Source organism: Megascapheus bottae, chromosome 21 (assembly GCF_031878675.1).
Source record: "Megascapheus bottae isolate mThoBot1 chromosome 21, mThoBot2.hap1, whole genome shotgun sequence".
In the NCBI taxonomy this organism is placed as follows: Eukaryota; Metazoa; Chordata; class Mammalia; order Rodentia; family Geomyidae; genus Megascapheus; species Megascapheus bottae.
Window position 1 is genome coordinate 24,327,818 of NC_143529.1, and position 12,538 is coordinate 24,340,355.

General features: G+C 38.6%; 1 protein-coding gene across 4 annotated transcripts in view; it reads right to left on the reverse strand.

Annotated features, from left to right (window-relative positions):
- The window catches only part of Usp37 (ubiquitin specific peptidase 37), a 77,140-nt gene that overhangs the window by 54,717 nt on the left and 9,885 nt on the right, over positions 1-12,538 (reverse strand). For all 4 annotated transcript variants that reach the window (XM_090354813.1, XM_090354811.1, XM_090354812.1 and 1 more), the window contains exons 3-4: positions 9,796-10,017; positions 4,285-4,456 (exon numbers count right to left, since the gene is read on the reverse strand). In XM_090354813.1, coding sequence (XP_090210939.1) covers positions 4,285-4,456; positions 9,796-9,951 — 328 coding nt within the window. In that variant the 5' untranslated portion in view covers positions 9,952-10,017. The remainder of the gene's footprint in view (positions 1-4,284; positions 4,457-9,795; positions 10,018-12,538) is intronic.

The following is a 12,538-nucleotide window of genomic DNA, read 5'->3' on the forward strand; positions in this document are numbered from 1 at the left end:
TTGGCAAATTATTTTTGCTTATTTGGCATCTTTTATTATTCCATATAAATTTTTGGATTGCTTCCCCTATTTTGTTAAAGAATGGCATTGGATATTGATGGGTATTGCAATGATTTTGTAGATAGCCTTTTGCAGTACTGACATTTTCACAATATTGATTCTTCCAATCCAGGAGCTTATAAAGTTATTCCACTTCCTTAGATCTGTTTTAATTTCCTTTTTCAGGTTTTTTAAAGTTTAAATGTATTTTATGGCCAGGCATAGGTAGCTAGCTCATGCTATGAAATCTTAACTACTCAGAAGGACGAGATCTGATGATCGAGTTTGAAGTTAGTCTAGGCAAGAAAGTCCATGAGACTCCTAAACTAACCACCAAAAAGCCAGAAGAGGAGCTGTGGCTTAAATGATAGAGTGCTAGCCTTGCACATAAAAGCACAGAATAGGACCCAGGCCTTGAGTTCAAGCCCGAGGACCAGCAAAATATACAAAAAGTATGTTTTTTTGTTTTGTTTTGTTTTGTTTTGGAAGTTAAACAGTTTTATTCCGCACCTAGCATCGAGAATCATACTGACCGGTCAGGGCCGTCTCTAAGATGGGAGTGAGAGAGCGACCCCACCTAATCTTACAGGCTACTTTTATAGGCCCCAGCCATGTGGTTGGGCTGGCACAAAAAGTATGTTTTAATATAATTTCATTACTTTCCACTGATAATCATTTGAATATTTTAAGTTTTGAAAATTGGAAGCAGTGCTTAACACTCTTTCACACTGTCTTTTTGTATTAACAAATGATTTTGTAAAATAAACTCCCAGAATAAGAATTGCTTGGGCTGGTAATATGGCTTAGTGGTACAGTGTTTGCCTAGCATGCATGAATGATTCCTCAGTACCACATAAACAGAAAAAGCCAGAAGTGGTGCTATGTCTCGAGTGGTAGAGTAGTAGCCTTGAGCAAAAAGAAGCTCAAGGCGGGCGGGGAGTTTGGCCTAGTGGTAGAGTGCTTTGCCTAGCATACACGAAGACCAGGGTCTGATTCCTCGGTACTACCAGAAGTGGTGCTGAGGCTCAAGCAGTAGAGCTCTAGCCTTGAGAAAGTCCAAGGACAGTGCTCAGGCCCTGATCTCAAGCCCAGGACTGGCAAAAAAAAAAAAAAAAAAAAAAAAAAAAGAAGAAGCTCAAGGACAATGCCTAGGCCCTGAGTTAAGCCCTAGGAATGGAGGAGAAAAAAAAAAAAAAAGAACAGAATTGGTTAATAAATATATAATTTTAAACTAAATTTAGATTACATCAAGTTACATTATATATACATATCTCTAACTTTCCAATCACGTATGAGTTTTCTTACTTCCTCTCAAACTGCTAGCAATGATTAAGAATTACTAAAGTTGACCAGGTTCAATTTCCTCAGTACCACATACATAGAAAAAAGCCGGAAGTGGTGCTGAGGCTCATGTTGTAGAGCTCTAGTCTTGAGAAAGTCCAAGTACAGTGCTCAGGCCCTGAGTTCAAGCCCAGGACTGGCAAAAAAAAAGAAAAAAATTACTAAAGTTGGGAATTATTTTTATATGTTAAAAGGCCATTTTTTTCTGACAGGTGCAGGTTCAAAGCCAGCCTGGGCACAAAAGGGCCTGAGACTCTTATTTAGAAAACAAGAAGTGGGGCTTAGATCAATGAAAAATTGAGCTGAAAAATTCAAGGACAGCGTCCTAGACAAGTTCAAGCCCATAACCCAGCAAAAAAAAAAAAAAAAAAAAGCCATTTCCTATTAGAAGTTTTTGCCCATTTTTAAGAGTTGTCTTTTTTTTTTTTCCCTCTGTCGGTCGTGGGCCTAGACTTCAGTGCCCAGGCTGGCTTTGAACTGCTATCCTCAGATCTCAGCCGCCTAAGTAGTGAAGATTACAGGCGTGAGCCACCACGCCCAGTTACAAGTTGTCTTTAATATGAGTCTAGGTCAGACTTTGTATAATAGAAAAATATCATACAGTTTATAAAGATGTTCATAAAAATAAATGAGATAGCCCAGTGCTGGTGGCTCACACATGTAATCCTAGCCACTCAGGAGGCTGAGATCTGATGATCCCAATTCAACGCTGGGACAGACAGGAAAGTCCATGTTCTTATCACCAACTAACTCCTCTCCCCCACCAAAAAGTGGTCTGTGGTAGTGCTAGCCTTGAGCAAAAGAAGCTCAGGGACAGTGTGCAGGACCTGAGTTGAAGCCCGAGAACTGGCACATTTAAAAAAAAAAGAAAAAAAGATGAAATAGCAAAATGATAAATATTAGCTTTGTGGAAAACATTATTTAGACAATCCCAGAAATATTAGATATTACCATCTAAACTAGTTCCTGCAATTACTTAGTATGCCACCCCCCCAACAAAAAAGATACATTTATATAAGATCACAATTGACATTAATATACTACTCTGGAGCTAAAGATGTAGTTCAGTTCAGTTCATTTGCTTAGTTTACATGAAGGTTTGGGTTCCATCATAGCACATATGCACATGCATACATACATACATACATACATACATACATATATACATACATACATACATGAATGCCTGCGACATCATTCTAACTTTTTATACGATTTATCCATCTTTTCTTCACTACAGTTTTTATTTTATACTCAGAAAGGATTTTTCCATCCAGAGACTGTTAGAACTCAAAACCTCCTTCCCTTGTTTTTGGTGGTGGTACCAGAGATTGAATGCAGAGCCTTGTTCTCTCTCTTGGTTTTCCTTCAGAGTGTGTATGTTCTACTACTTGAGTCGTGCTACCAATCCAGCATTTTTCTGGTTAATTAAAACTGGAATTTTGAGGACTTTTCTGTCTCAGCTGAAGTGAGATTCTCCAGGTCTCAGACTTCTGAGTAGTTAAGTTTACAACAATGAGACCCTAGCTCCTGACTATAATCCCCCAAAGACCAATAATAATTGTAGAAGATCCAATTAATGTAAAATATTATTACTATTTTTCAGTGGGTCATGGGGCTTGAACACAGTCAGGTCACTGTTTCTGAGCTCTTCAGCTCAAGACTACCACCCTACCCCTGGGCCTAGACATTGTCCCTGAGCTCTTTAGCTCAAGGCTACAGTCCAATCCTTGAGCCACGCCACACTTCCTATTTTCTAGATGCTAATTGCAGATAAGAGTCTCAGGTCCTTTTGTGCCTAGGCTGGCTTTGGAACTTTTATCCTCAGCTCTCAGCCTCCTGAGTAGCTAGGATTACAGGTGTGAGCCACCACTGGCTAAAATATTATTCTTAGTAAAGAGATGCTTTTAAATTTATTGAGAGCCTGATTTATCCTGTCCTTGGGCTATCTCAAGGCTAGCACTCTACCACTTGAGACACAACACATCTTCCAGCTTTTTTCTGTGTATATGGTACCAAGGAATTGAACCCAGGACTTCATGCATACTAGGTGAGCACTCTACCACTAGGCCACACTCCCGGCCCCAACTTCTACCTCTTTCTATGTATGTGGTACTGAGGAATGGAACCCAGGTCTTTGTGCATGCTAGGCAAGCATTCTACCACTAGACCAAACTCCTGGCTGTGTTTTTTATTTTTAATATGGTATATTATCATGATTTATTGTCATATGTTGAACTGTCCTTATAGTTCACTTTTTTGGAAGTACTAGGGTTTTGAACTCAGGCTTCTCAATTGCTAGAAACAGTGTATGTCTGAGTCATATTTAGCCTTTTTCTTTTGTTCTTAAGTGAGGGTCTCACATTTCCCTGGATTTACCTATACCTTCTAAGTAGCAGGAATTTCATAGCTATAGTTTTCTAAGATGGAATCTCAATAACTTTTTGCAAAGATGACCTGGAATCACTTTTCCTATCTCCACATCCTAAGTTGTTGGGAATATGGTGTACAATACCGTGCCTAGCCCAATAATCCTTCTCAGTCTCTCAGTATAATTCTTTTATATGTGATTGAATTCAGTACATTAGTATTTCATTGAGGACTTTTGTTTCAGCATTCATCAGAAATACTAGTCTGTAGGCTGGGAGTTTGGCCTAGTAGTAGAGGGCTTGCCTAGCATACACAAAGACCTGGGTTTGATTCCTCAGTACCACATACATAGAAAAAAGCCAGAAGTGGTGCTGTGACTCAAGAGGTAGAGCTCTAGCCTTGAGAAAACCCAAGGACAGTGCTCAAGCCCAGGACTGGCAAAAAAAAAAAAGGAAAAAGGAAAGAAATATTAGTCTGTAGTCATCATATTCTTTTAAAACTATGAGTGTGAGACCTTGGAATAATTATGCTCACCTGCATGAAGTCTGTTTTGATGGACTGCATCTAGAAACAATCTCATATCCTCTGCATCTTTACTTGGTACTTTATCAATAGATAAGAAGCTGTTATCTTGTAGGGTTAACATTAGGCGGCTTTGTTTTGCTCCACTGGGTCGAAGCACCACATTTTTAATGTTATGATTTAGCTGACAAAAATAGAAGGAATACTATTATAAAAAATACAAAGTATAATTATATAACAAATATAAACTTTTTATCTCCCAAGTTACATTTCCCAATCATCCTACAGTAATTCAATTTATTGTCAACCAAAACAAATTCTATTTCTTTTTCTTCCTTTCTTTTTTGGCCAGTCCTGGGGCATGAACTCAGGCCAGAGCACTGTCTTTGGGCTTTCTCAAAGCTAGAGCTCTACCTCTGGAGCCATAGGCTTTTTCTATATATGTGGTACAAAGGAATCAAACCTTGGTCTTTGTGCATGCTAGGCAAATATTCTACCACTAGACCAAAGTCCCAGTCGGAATTCTATTTCTTGATATGTTTACATCAAAGATTTAACTTTTAAAAGATACAAACATATGGGGTTAGAGGTGTGGCTCATTTGGTAGAGCACTAGCCAAACAGCAAAAGCACTGGGTATCAGGTCCAGGTCTCAGATCAAAAAGGAAGAAAAGAAAGAAGATGCAATCATCCACTATTAATGCAATCATCCACTATTAAATTCTATTTTATACAGTAACCCTAGTTCTACTTATCTTCTTACATTAGAGAATTCTGTATTTTCAGATATTAAGTTATACAATAAGGTAAAATCCAGTAAGTTAATTTTCAAGGGCTGGATGATTGTACTACTATATAGACAACCAAATTGAATTAATCTTTCTTCTTTAAACAAGTTTATAATGTTCTAGCAAATCACTTAAGATAGTTGTTAAAGAATTTATTAAGCTATTATCCTCAGAATAATTAACTGGTCTTAAAAATATATCAAACATAAACCTTTATGCTGCTGATTAAGTATCTTTTGTAAATGTCCAATCAGATTCTACTTGATTCAATCACAAAGGTCCTGAGTGCTCCCAAGCCCTTTCAGCTTACTGATTTTTTTTTGGGGGGGGGGGGCAGTCCTAGGACTTGAACTCAGGGCCTTGGATACTTTTGCTCAAGGCTAATGCTCTGCGACTTGAGCCACAGTGCCACTTCCGGCTTTTTTCTGAGTACGTGGTACTAGGGAATTGAATTGAGGGCTTCGTACATGCTAGGTGTGCACTCTACCACTAGGCCATGCTCCCATCCCATAGCTTACTGATTCTACCCCTCAGAACTAGTTCAATAATTTGTCTTGAACTCTCCAGGTCTTTGAAAAATGTGGTATTAAAGCGACACTTTTTGTGTTCTCTGGAATGAAATTTTTCTAAAGCTAAATTAAAATATATAAAAATATCTCTATTCCCTGAATAATTCCTTCACATTAGGCACAGTTTATTCTCTAGTATACTATTACTATCTTAGCAGACATTTACTTCGTGTGTGCATGTGAACAAACACACATGTGCACATTGGTATCAAACCTTAAACACTGGGCCTTGCACTCTCATTGTGCCTTTGTGCACTACTACTTGAACCTCACCTCCAGTATGGCATTTTGTGGTTAACTAGAGAAGAATCTCTTGGACTTTTCTGCCCTGACTGGTACTTCAATCCTTAGATTTTAGCCTACTGAATAGCTAGGATTATAAGTGTAAACTACGAACATCTGGCACACATATACTAGAATGCTGTCTTTTACTAAAGATATATCCTGGAAACAGCATACAAAAACACATTTTATATTTTTCAGAGAATTGACCATCAATTTTTTGCTTAGAATGAAGTACAATTTTATCAGATTATACTCAATCTATACATGTGTGTACATATATTATCTATATATTTAAGTTTTAAAGTAAGCCTATTTTGTCTGAGTAGAAATTGTCTAGTAAGACAAAAATAGATAACATAAAAGCATTATATCAATTTGCCATCTTAAAACATTAATGTTGGCTGGGTGTGGTGGCTCATGCCTGTAATCCTAGCTACTCAGGAGGCTGAGATGAGGATCATGAGCTCAGGGACAATGTCCAGGCCCTGGGGTAGGGTGGTAGCCTTGAGCTGAAGAGCTCATGGACAGCGCCCAGGCCCAAGCCCCATGGCCAACAAGAAACACACACACACACACACACACACACACACACACACACACACAAACAAAAAAAACACATTAATGTTATATAGAGCAAAGTGTTTACCACATGAATGAAAATAATCCTGAACTCCATCATTTCAACAAATGAAAATAAACCTAGTTAGCCCCAAACTTTGAGTAACTACCCAGACGACAAAAACTCCCAATAACTATGTAAAGTCCAGATCTCTATGTTAAAACTCCAGATCTATTTACCTTCAGAATATCTGACAACAGAGACAATTCCCATCTGTCTCTTGCTTTTTACTCAATTCTTCCCTCTGCTCCCTCTCATGTAAAGCATGAAAGGACTGCCATCCACTTGGAAATTGGGATCTGCTCTGATTCTTTCTTCTCACCTCCCAAATCTAATGAATTAAGTCTTCTTGACTATTCCTTCCTCTTTTTGCTTCTCTATCTTTTCCTATGTTCAGGACTTCCATTCCTCATCCAAAGTACCAAAGATTTATCTGTCATTAAGCTCTGACTATCTTGCGTAACTCCCAAAGGACTTGAATTTGAGATTTTTGTATCCTTAGGACCTAAGCACCTATTAGAACAACAAGAAAACATCAAACTCGGATTGCTACCTAGCTCTTCAGCCTCTACTTTTGCCACTTCCCCTTGCCTTTTCTGTTTTTATCCACTGGTTCTGGAGCTTAAACTAAGGACATGGTGCTGTCCCTTGAGCATCTTTTTTCTCAATGCTAGCATTATACCACTTGAGCCACATTGGTTCTTCCAGCTTTTTCAGAATGGTTTACTGGAAATAAGAATCTCATGGACTTGGGCTGGCACTGAACCACAATCCTCATATCTCAGCCTCCTGCATAGCTAGAATTATAAGTATGAGCCACCTGGCTTTACCATTTTTTTTCCTTACAGTGCTACTGGGATCTGAACTCATGGCCTCACTCTAGCTAGGCAGACATTTTATCACTTGAGCCATATCTCAAGGCCCTTTTGTTTTAGATTGTTTTTAGAAGTATATCATGCTATTTGGCTAACTCTTATTTATCCTCTAAATCCTCACAGCAGAAATTACTTGATTCTTTGCCTGATCAGAGTGCCTTATATTTTTACATGTGAATATGTATTTGGTTACTCCTAATTTCAGTTGTGTTCTTTTTTTTTTTTAAAGTAAGTACCCCAATTTATTTATTTTTTAGCCAATCCTGGGCTTGAGCTCAGGGCCTGAGCACTATCCTTGGACTTTCTCAAGGCTAGAGCTCTACCACTTGAGCCTCAGCACCACTTCCAGCTTTTTTCTGTGTATGTGGTACCGAGGAATCAAACCCGGGTCTTCATGCATGCTAGGCATGCACTAGGCCAAACTCCCGACCCCTCTGTGTTCTTTCTTAGCTCTTAGCACAGAATCCACAATCTGTAGGTGGTTGAAAAATTAGTAATAAATGTAAACTGACACAGACCTCAATGAGGCTGGAATTGTTAAATATCATAATTATGTGCTGAAGATGATCTGTTTGCTTAAATATTTTAATATTCAGTGTTAATCTGCGTTGAAGACTGAAAACAAAACAAATGTATTTGGTAAAAATCTTTTAAGTTGAAAAGAACAATTAATATTTGTGACAAACTTTTTCTAATCTCTTGACATCACCTATGACTTAAGATTTTTTTTTTGTGCATCCTTGGCCTTGAACTCTGGACCTGAGTGTTGGTTCTCAGCTTAGCATTCTACCAATTACGCCACATCTCCACCTCTGGTGTTCTGATAGTTTTACCAGAGATTAAGAGTCTCACAGACATTCCTGCCTGTTCTGGCTTCAAACCACAGTTCTCAGATCTCAGCCTCCCAATTGCTAAGATTACAGGTATGAGTTACTGATGCCTGGCTCAAAAATTTTTGATATTTAAGATAACGAACATCTCCCAGGCCTAGTTCAAACCCCCAGACTGGCATGCATGCATGAGTACACACACACACACACACACACACACACACACACACACACACACACACACACACAAACACACACACACACAAATTAAAAAATCATAGCTCATGCCTGTAATGCCTGCCACTGAGGAGGCTGAGATCTGAGGACTGCAGTTTGATGTCAACCCAGGCAGGCTGGAAATGGACATGAGGCCCAAGTGATAGAACCCTACCCTTAAATACAAAAGAAACCTCAGAGACAGGACCCAGGACGTGAGTTCAAGCCCCAAGAATGGCATATAGGAGTACACAGGTGTATACAGAAACATACAACACACACATACACACACACAAATGGAAATTCTTTCTCAGATTATATTCTCAGGCCTAAGAGTATAAACTGTTCTTCAACAGAACATTTTAGGGTAAAAATATGCTTTGGTCTAACCTAATTAACAAATACATTTAAATACATTTTTGAGGGTGGTACAGGAGTTTGAACTCAACCTCTTGAGCTAGTGCTTTTTCACTGATTAATTTAGCGATGGAGTCTAGCAAATTTTTCTACTCAAGCTGCCTCAAACTGTAATCCTCCTCTTAATCTCCTGAGTAGTGCTCACTGCCTATAATCTTAGCTTGAGATCTGAGAATCATGATTTGAAGTCAGCTGGGGCAGGGAAGTCTGTGAAAATGTCTACTATGGTCAGAGCTCAAGGATAGCGTTGAAGTCCTGAGTTCAAGCCTCAGAATAGCCCAAAAAGAAAAAAGAAATCCAGGGCTGGGAGTTTGGCCTATTGGTAGAGTGTTTGCCTAGCATGCACAAAGACCCGGGTTCAATTCTTCAGTACCACATACATAGAAAAGGCCTGAAGTGGTGCTGTGGCTCAAGTAGTAGAGCTCTATCCTTAAAGAAGCCCAAGGATAGTGCTCAGGCCCTGAGCTCAAAGCCCCAGGACTGGCAAAAAAAGAGATCCAGAAGTAGTGATGTGACTCAAGTGGTAGCATGCCAGTCTTGACCAAACAAGCACGAAGTCCAAGTTTTTGAGTTCAAGCCGAGAACTGACATATACATGTGCATGCACGCACTCACACGCACACACATGCACATCACACACACACACACACACACGCACACACACACATAAAACCTTAACTATACTACCCAAATCCTTGTAAGTAAATTCATTTCCACTGGTTTTCTCTTTAACAATGGTGACTGCTTTCTGCTTTTTATTATACATAGCTAAGAATGCTGTTGAATAATTTATAAAATAGGTAGCTAAAAAATATTAGCATCATAGAAATAAGCAAAAAGGGCTACTCTGATGTTTACTATGGCATGGAAGAGTTACTAAAGGATCTGATTAAAGAACCATTTTGAATCAAAATCTGGTTAATACCTGAAATATCCTTGGAATTCCTCCAGTATTATACTGAACTACTAGGCTGACTTTATTGTCTTTTTCCACAATTTCAAAAAATCCTTCTTTCCATTTTGTAATTCCAGTCTGCATACTTCGAATTCTGACAGGACCATGTATCTTCAGAGAAGACATTTTCTTTAAAAATAAATTGCTTCTAGCCGAAGTATAAAGCAAAAATATACATTCACCTGATAGGTTCTGGGAAAGAAAAATAACAAGTTACTAGTGATTAAAAAGACTTTAAAGAGAATGCTTAATAAATCTTATGTCCAAAAAGAAATGTATTCTTTATTATGTATTCTTTATAATAACAATAAGAATTTTTAAAAACTCTAAAAGAGAATGTTTAATAAACCATCTTATACCCATTTCTCCACAATAAACAATTTTTATGAAGCATCCTTAAAAGCCCCTGATTAGTTGTAGAGCACAGTTAAGAAAACTAAACTAAAGCAAGCATTGACAATCAATGGCTACAACTAAACATCTTTAATTTCTTCTCTGAACATGTTCTCTTCTTTGCCATGTGTCCATTAACATTTCACCAATTATGAACTAGGTAATGTGTTGTTATAGCAACTAGGAATAAGGGTCCAGTAACTGTCTTCACCATTTAAATGTTGGTTCTTTTCCTCTTTCATGAATGCTAACAAGTCTTGAATTTCAAATAAAAATGTTTTAAAGTTTCTGTCATATGACTCCACTTCTTAGAATGGAGTTTCTTCAAAAACATCAGAGTAATCAGTATAAGCAGATCAACATGTACAAAAGACATTAAGTGAATAAAAAATTTAATCAAATTAATTTAACTTTTAGAATTACATTTTTTTTAAAAAGCCAGACTCTGGTGGTTCGTGCCTGTAATCTTAGATACTTAGGAGTCTGAGATCTAGGGATTTGGGTTCAAAGCTAGGGCAAGAAAGTCTATGAGACACTCATCTCCAGTTAATAACTAAAAAGTCAGAAGTGTAATGGTGGCTCAAGTGGTAGAGCACTAATCTTGAGCAAAACAGCCCAGGAATACCACCAAGGTCCTAAGTTCAAGCCCCAGGAATGACATAAATGAAAATTAAAAGCAAAGCCAGGTGCGGTAGGTAGCTCACGCCTGTAATCCTAGCTACTCAGGAGGCTGAGATCCGAGGATCGAGGATCGAGGATCGTGGTTCAAAACCAGCCCAGCACTAAGGACTGTGAGACTCTTATTTCCAATTAATCTCTAGAAAATGGGAAGTGGGGCTGTGGCTCCAGGGGTAGGGTGGCAGTATTGAGCTGAAGAGCTCAGGGACGGGGCCCAGGCTGAAAGTACAAGCCCCATGACCCACAAAATAAATAAAAGCAAACGGGCTCTATGAATCAAGTAACACATTAATATTGCCATTCCTATGAAGACTTTAGTAATTTTGCCTTTGACAAATAATTTCCTAAGTGAACTTTTTAAAAAGTTTTTATTTCAGTCCTAGGAGATAAGAGCCTTAGAGACATTGCTGCTCAGCATGGCTTTGAACTGCAGTCCTTAGGTATCAGCCTCCTAAATAGCTAGGATTATAGGCTTGACCCACTAATACCTGACTATCTCTTAAGTTTTTAGTAGTACCCTCCTCCCCAGCCCTTCTAATTCCCTCTTGTGATTCTGAAAAATCAAGACTCAAGATTCACTCTTATCCACTTATGACTTCTAACTGACTTCAGTTCTTCTCTCTTCCCTGTATCTGTACTTTTTAAGACCATTCAAATCCTCCTGTCTTTTAGTTGAATTCTGTGCCAACTCACCTCTAGTAGCATGTTTATCACCCAGTATTATAAACTTTTTGCTTCTCTACTATTGCAAGCCAGAGAATATCGGTTTAATTTCATCACCCCAATCAACAGGGAATGAAATTAAGGAACCAGAAATTTGTTGTATAAGAACAATGAACAGGGGCCAGGAGTTTGGCCTAGTGATAAAATGCTTGCCTTGTCATGCACAAAGACTTGAGCTGTAGAGCTCTATCCTTCAGAAAGCCCAAGGACAGTGCTCAGGCCCCCAGCTCAAACCCAGGACTGGCAAAAAAAAAAAAATAGCCAGTCACAGTGGCTCATGCCTGTAATCCTAGCTACTCATAGCTACTCAGGAGGACCGTGGTTCAAAGCCAGCCCAGGCACTAAAAAGTCCATGAAATGCTTTATCTCCAATTAATCACTAGAAAACTGGAAGTGGCACTGTGGCTCAAGGAGTAGAGCAGTAGCCTTGAACTGAAGAGCTCAGGGACAATACCCAGGCCCAGAGTTCAAATCCCACAACAGACAAAAAAAAAAAAAAAAGAATAAACAAATTAACTATCAATTTTATTCAATTTGTTTTTCAAGTGTACAACAGGTACTGGAATCTCTATCTCTTTTCCTTTTTTATGCCAATATCTGGGTTTAAACTCACAGCCAGGGTGTTCTTAGTATTTTTGCTCAAGGCTGGTGCTCTACCACTTGAGTCAAGCTTTACTTCCATTTTTGCTAGTTCATTGGCAGTAAGAGTCTCACAGAGTTTCCTGCCTGTACTGGATTCAAACCTTGATCCTCAGATCTCAGTGCCCTGAGTAGCTAGGAATGCAGGCCTGAGCCACTGGAACCCAGCTCATATATCCTAATATGGTCAATGTAGGATTATACTAACTAATCTCTTTACAAGAGTATTGCAAGACCTTATATCATACATAACTCATTCAAAGTATTCCTAGACTTTTTC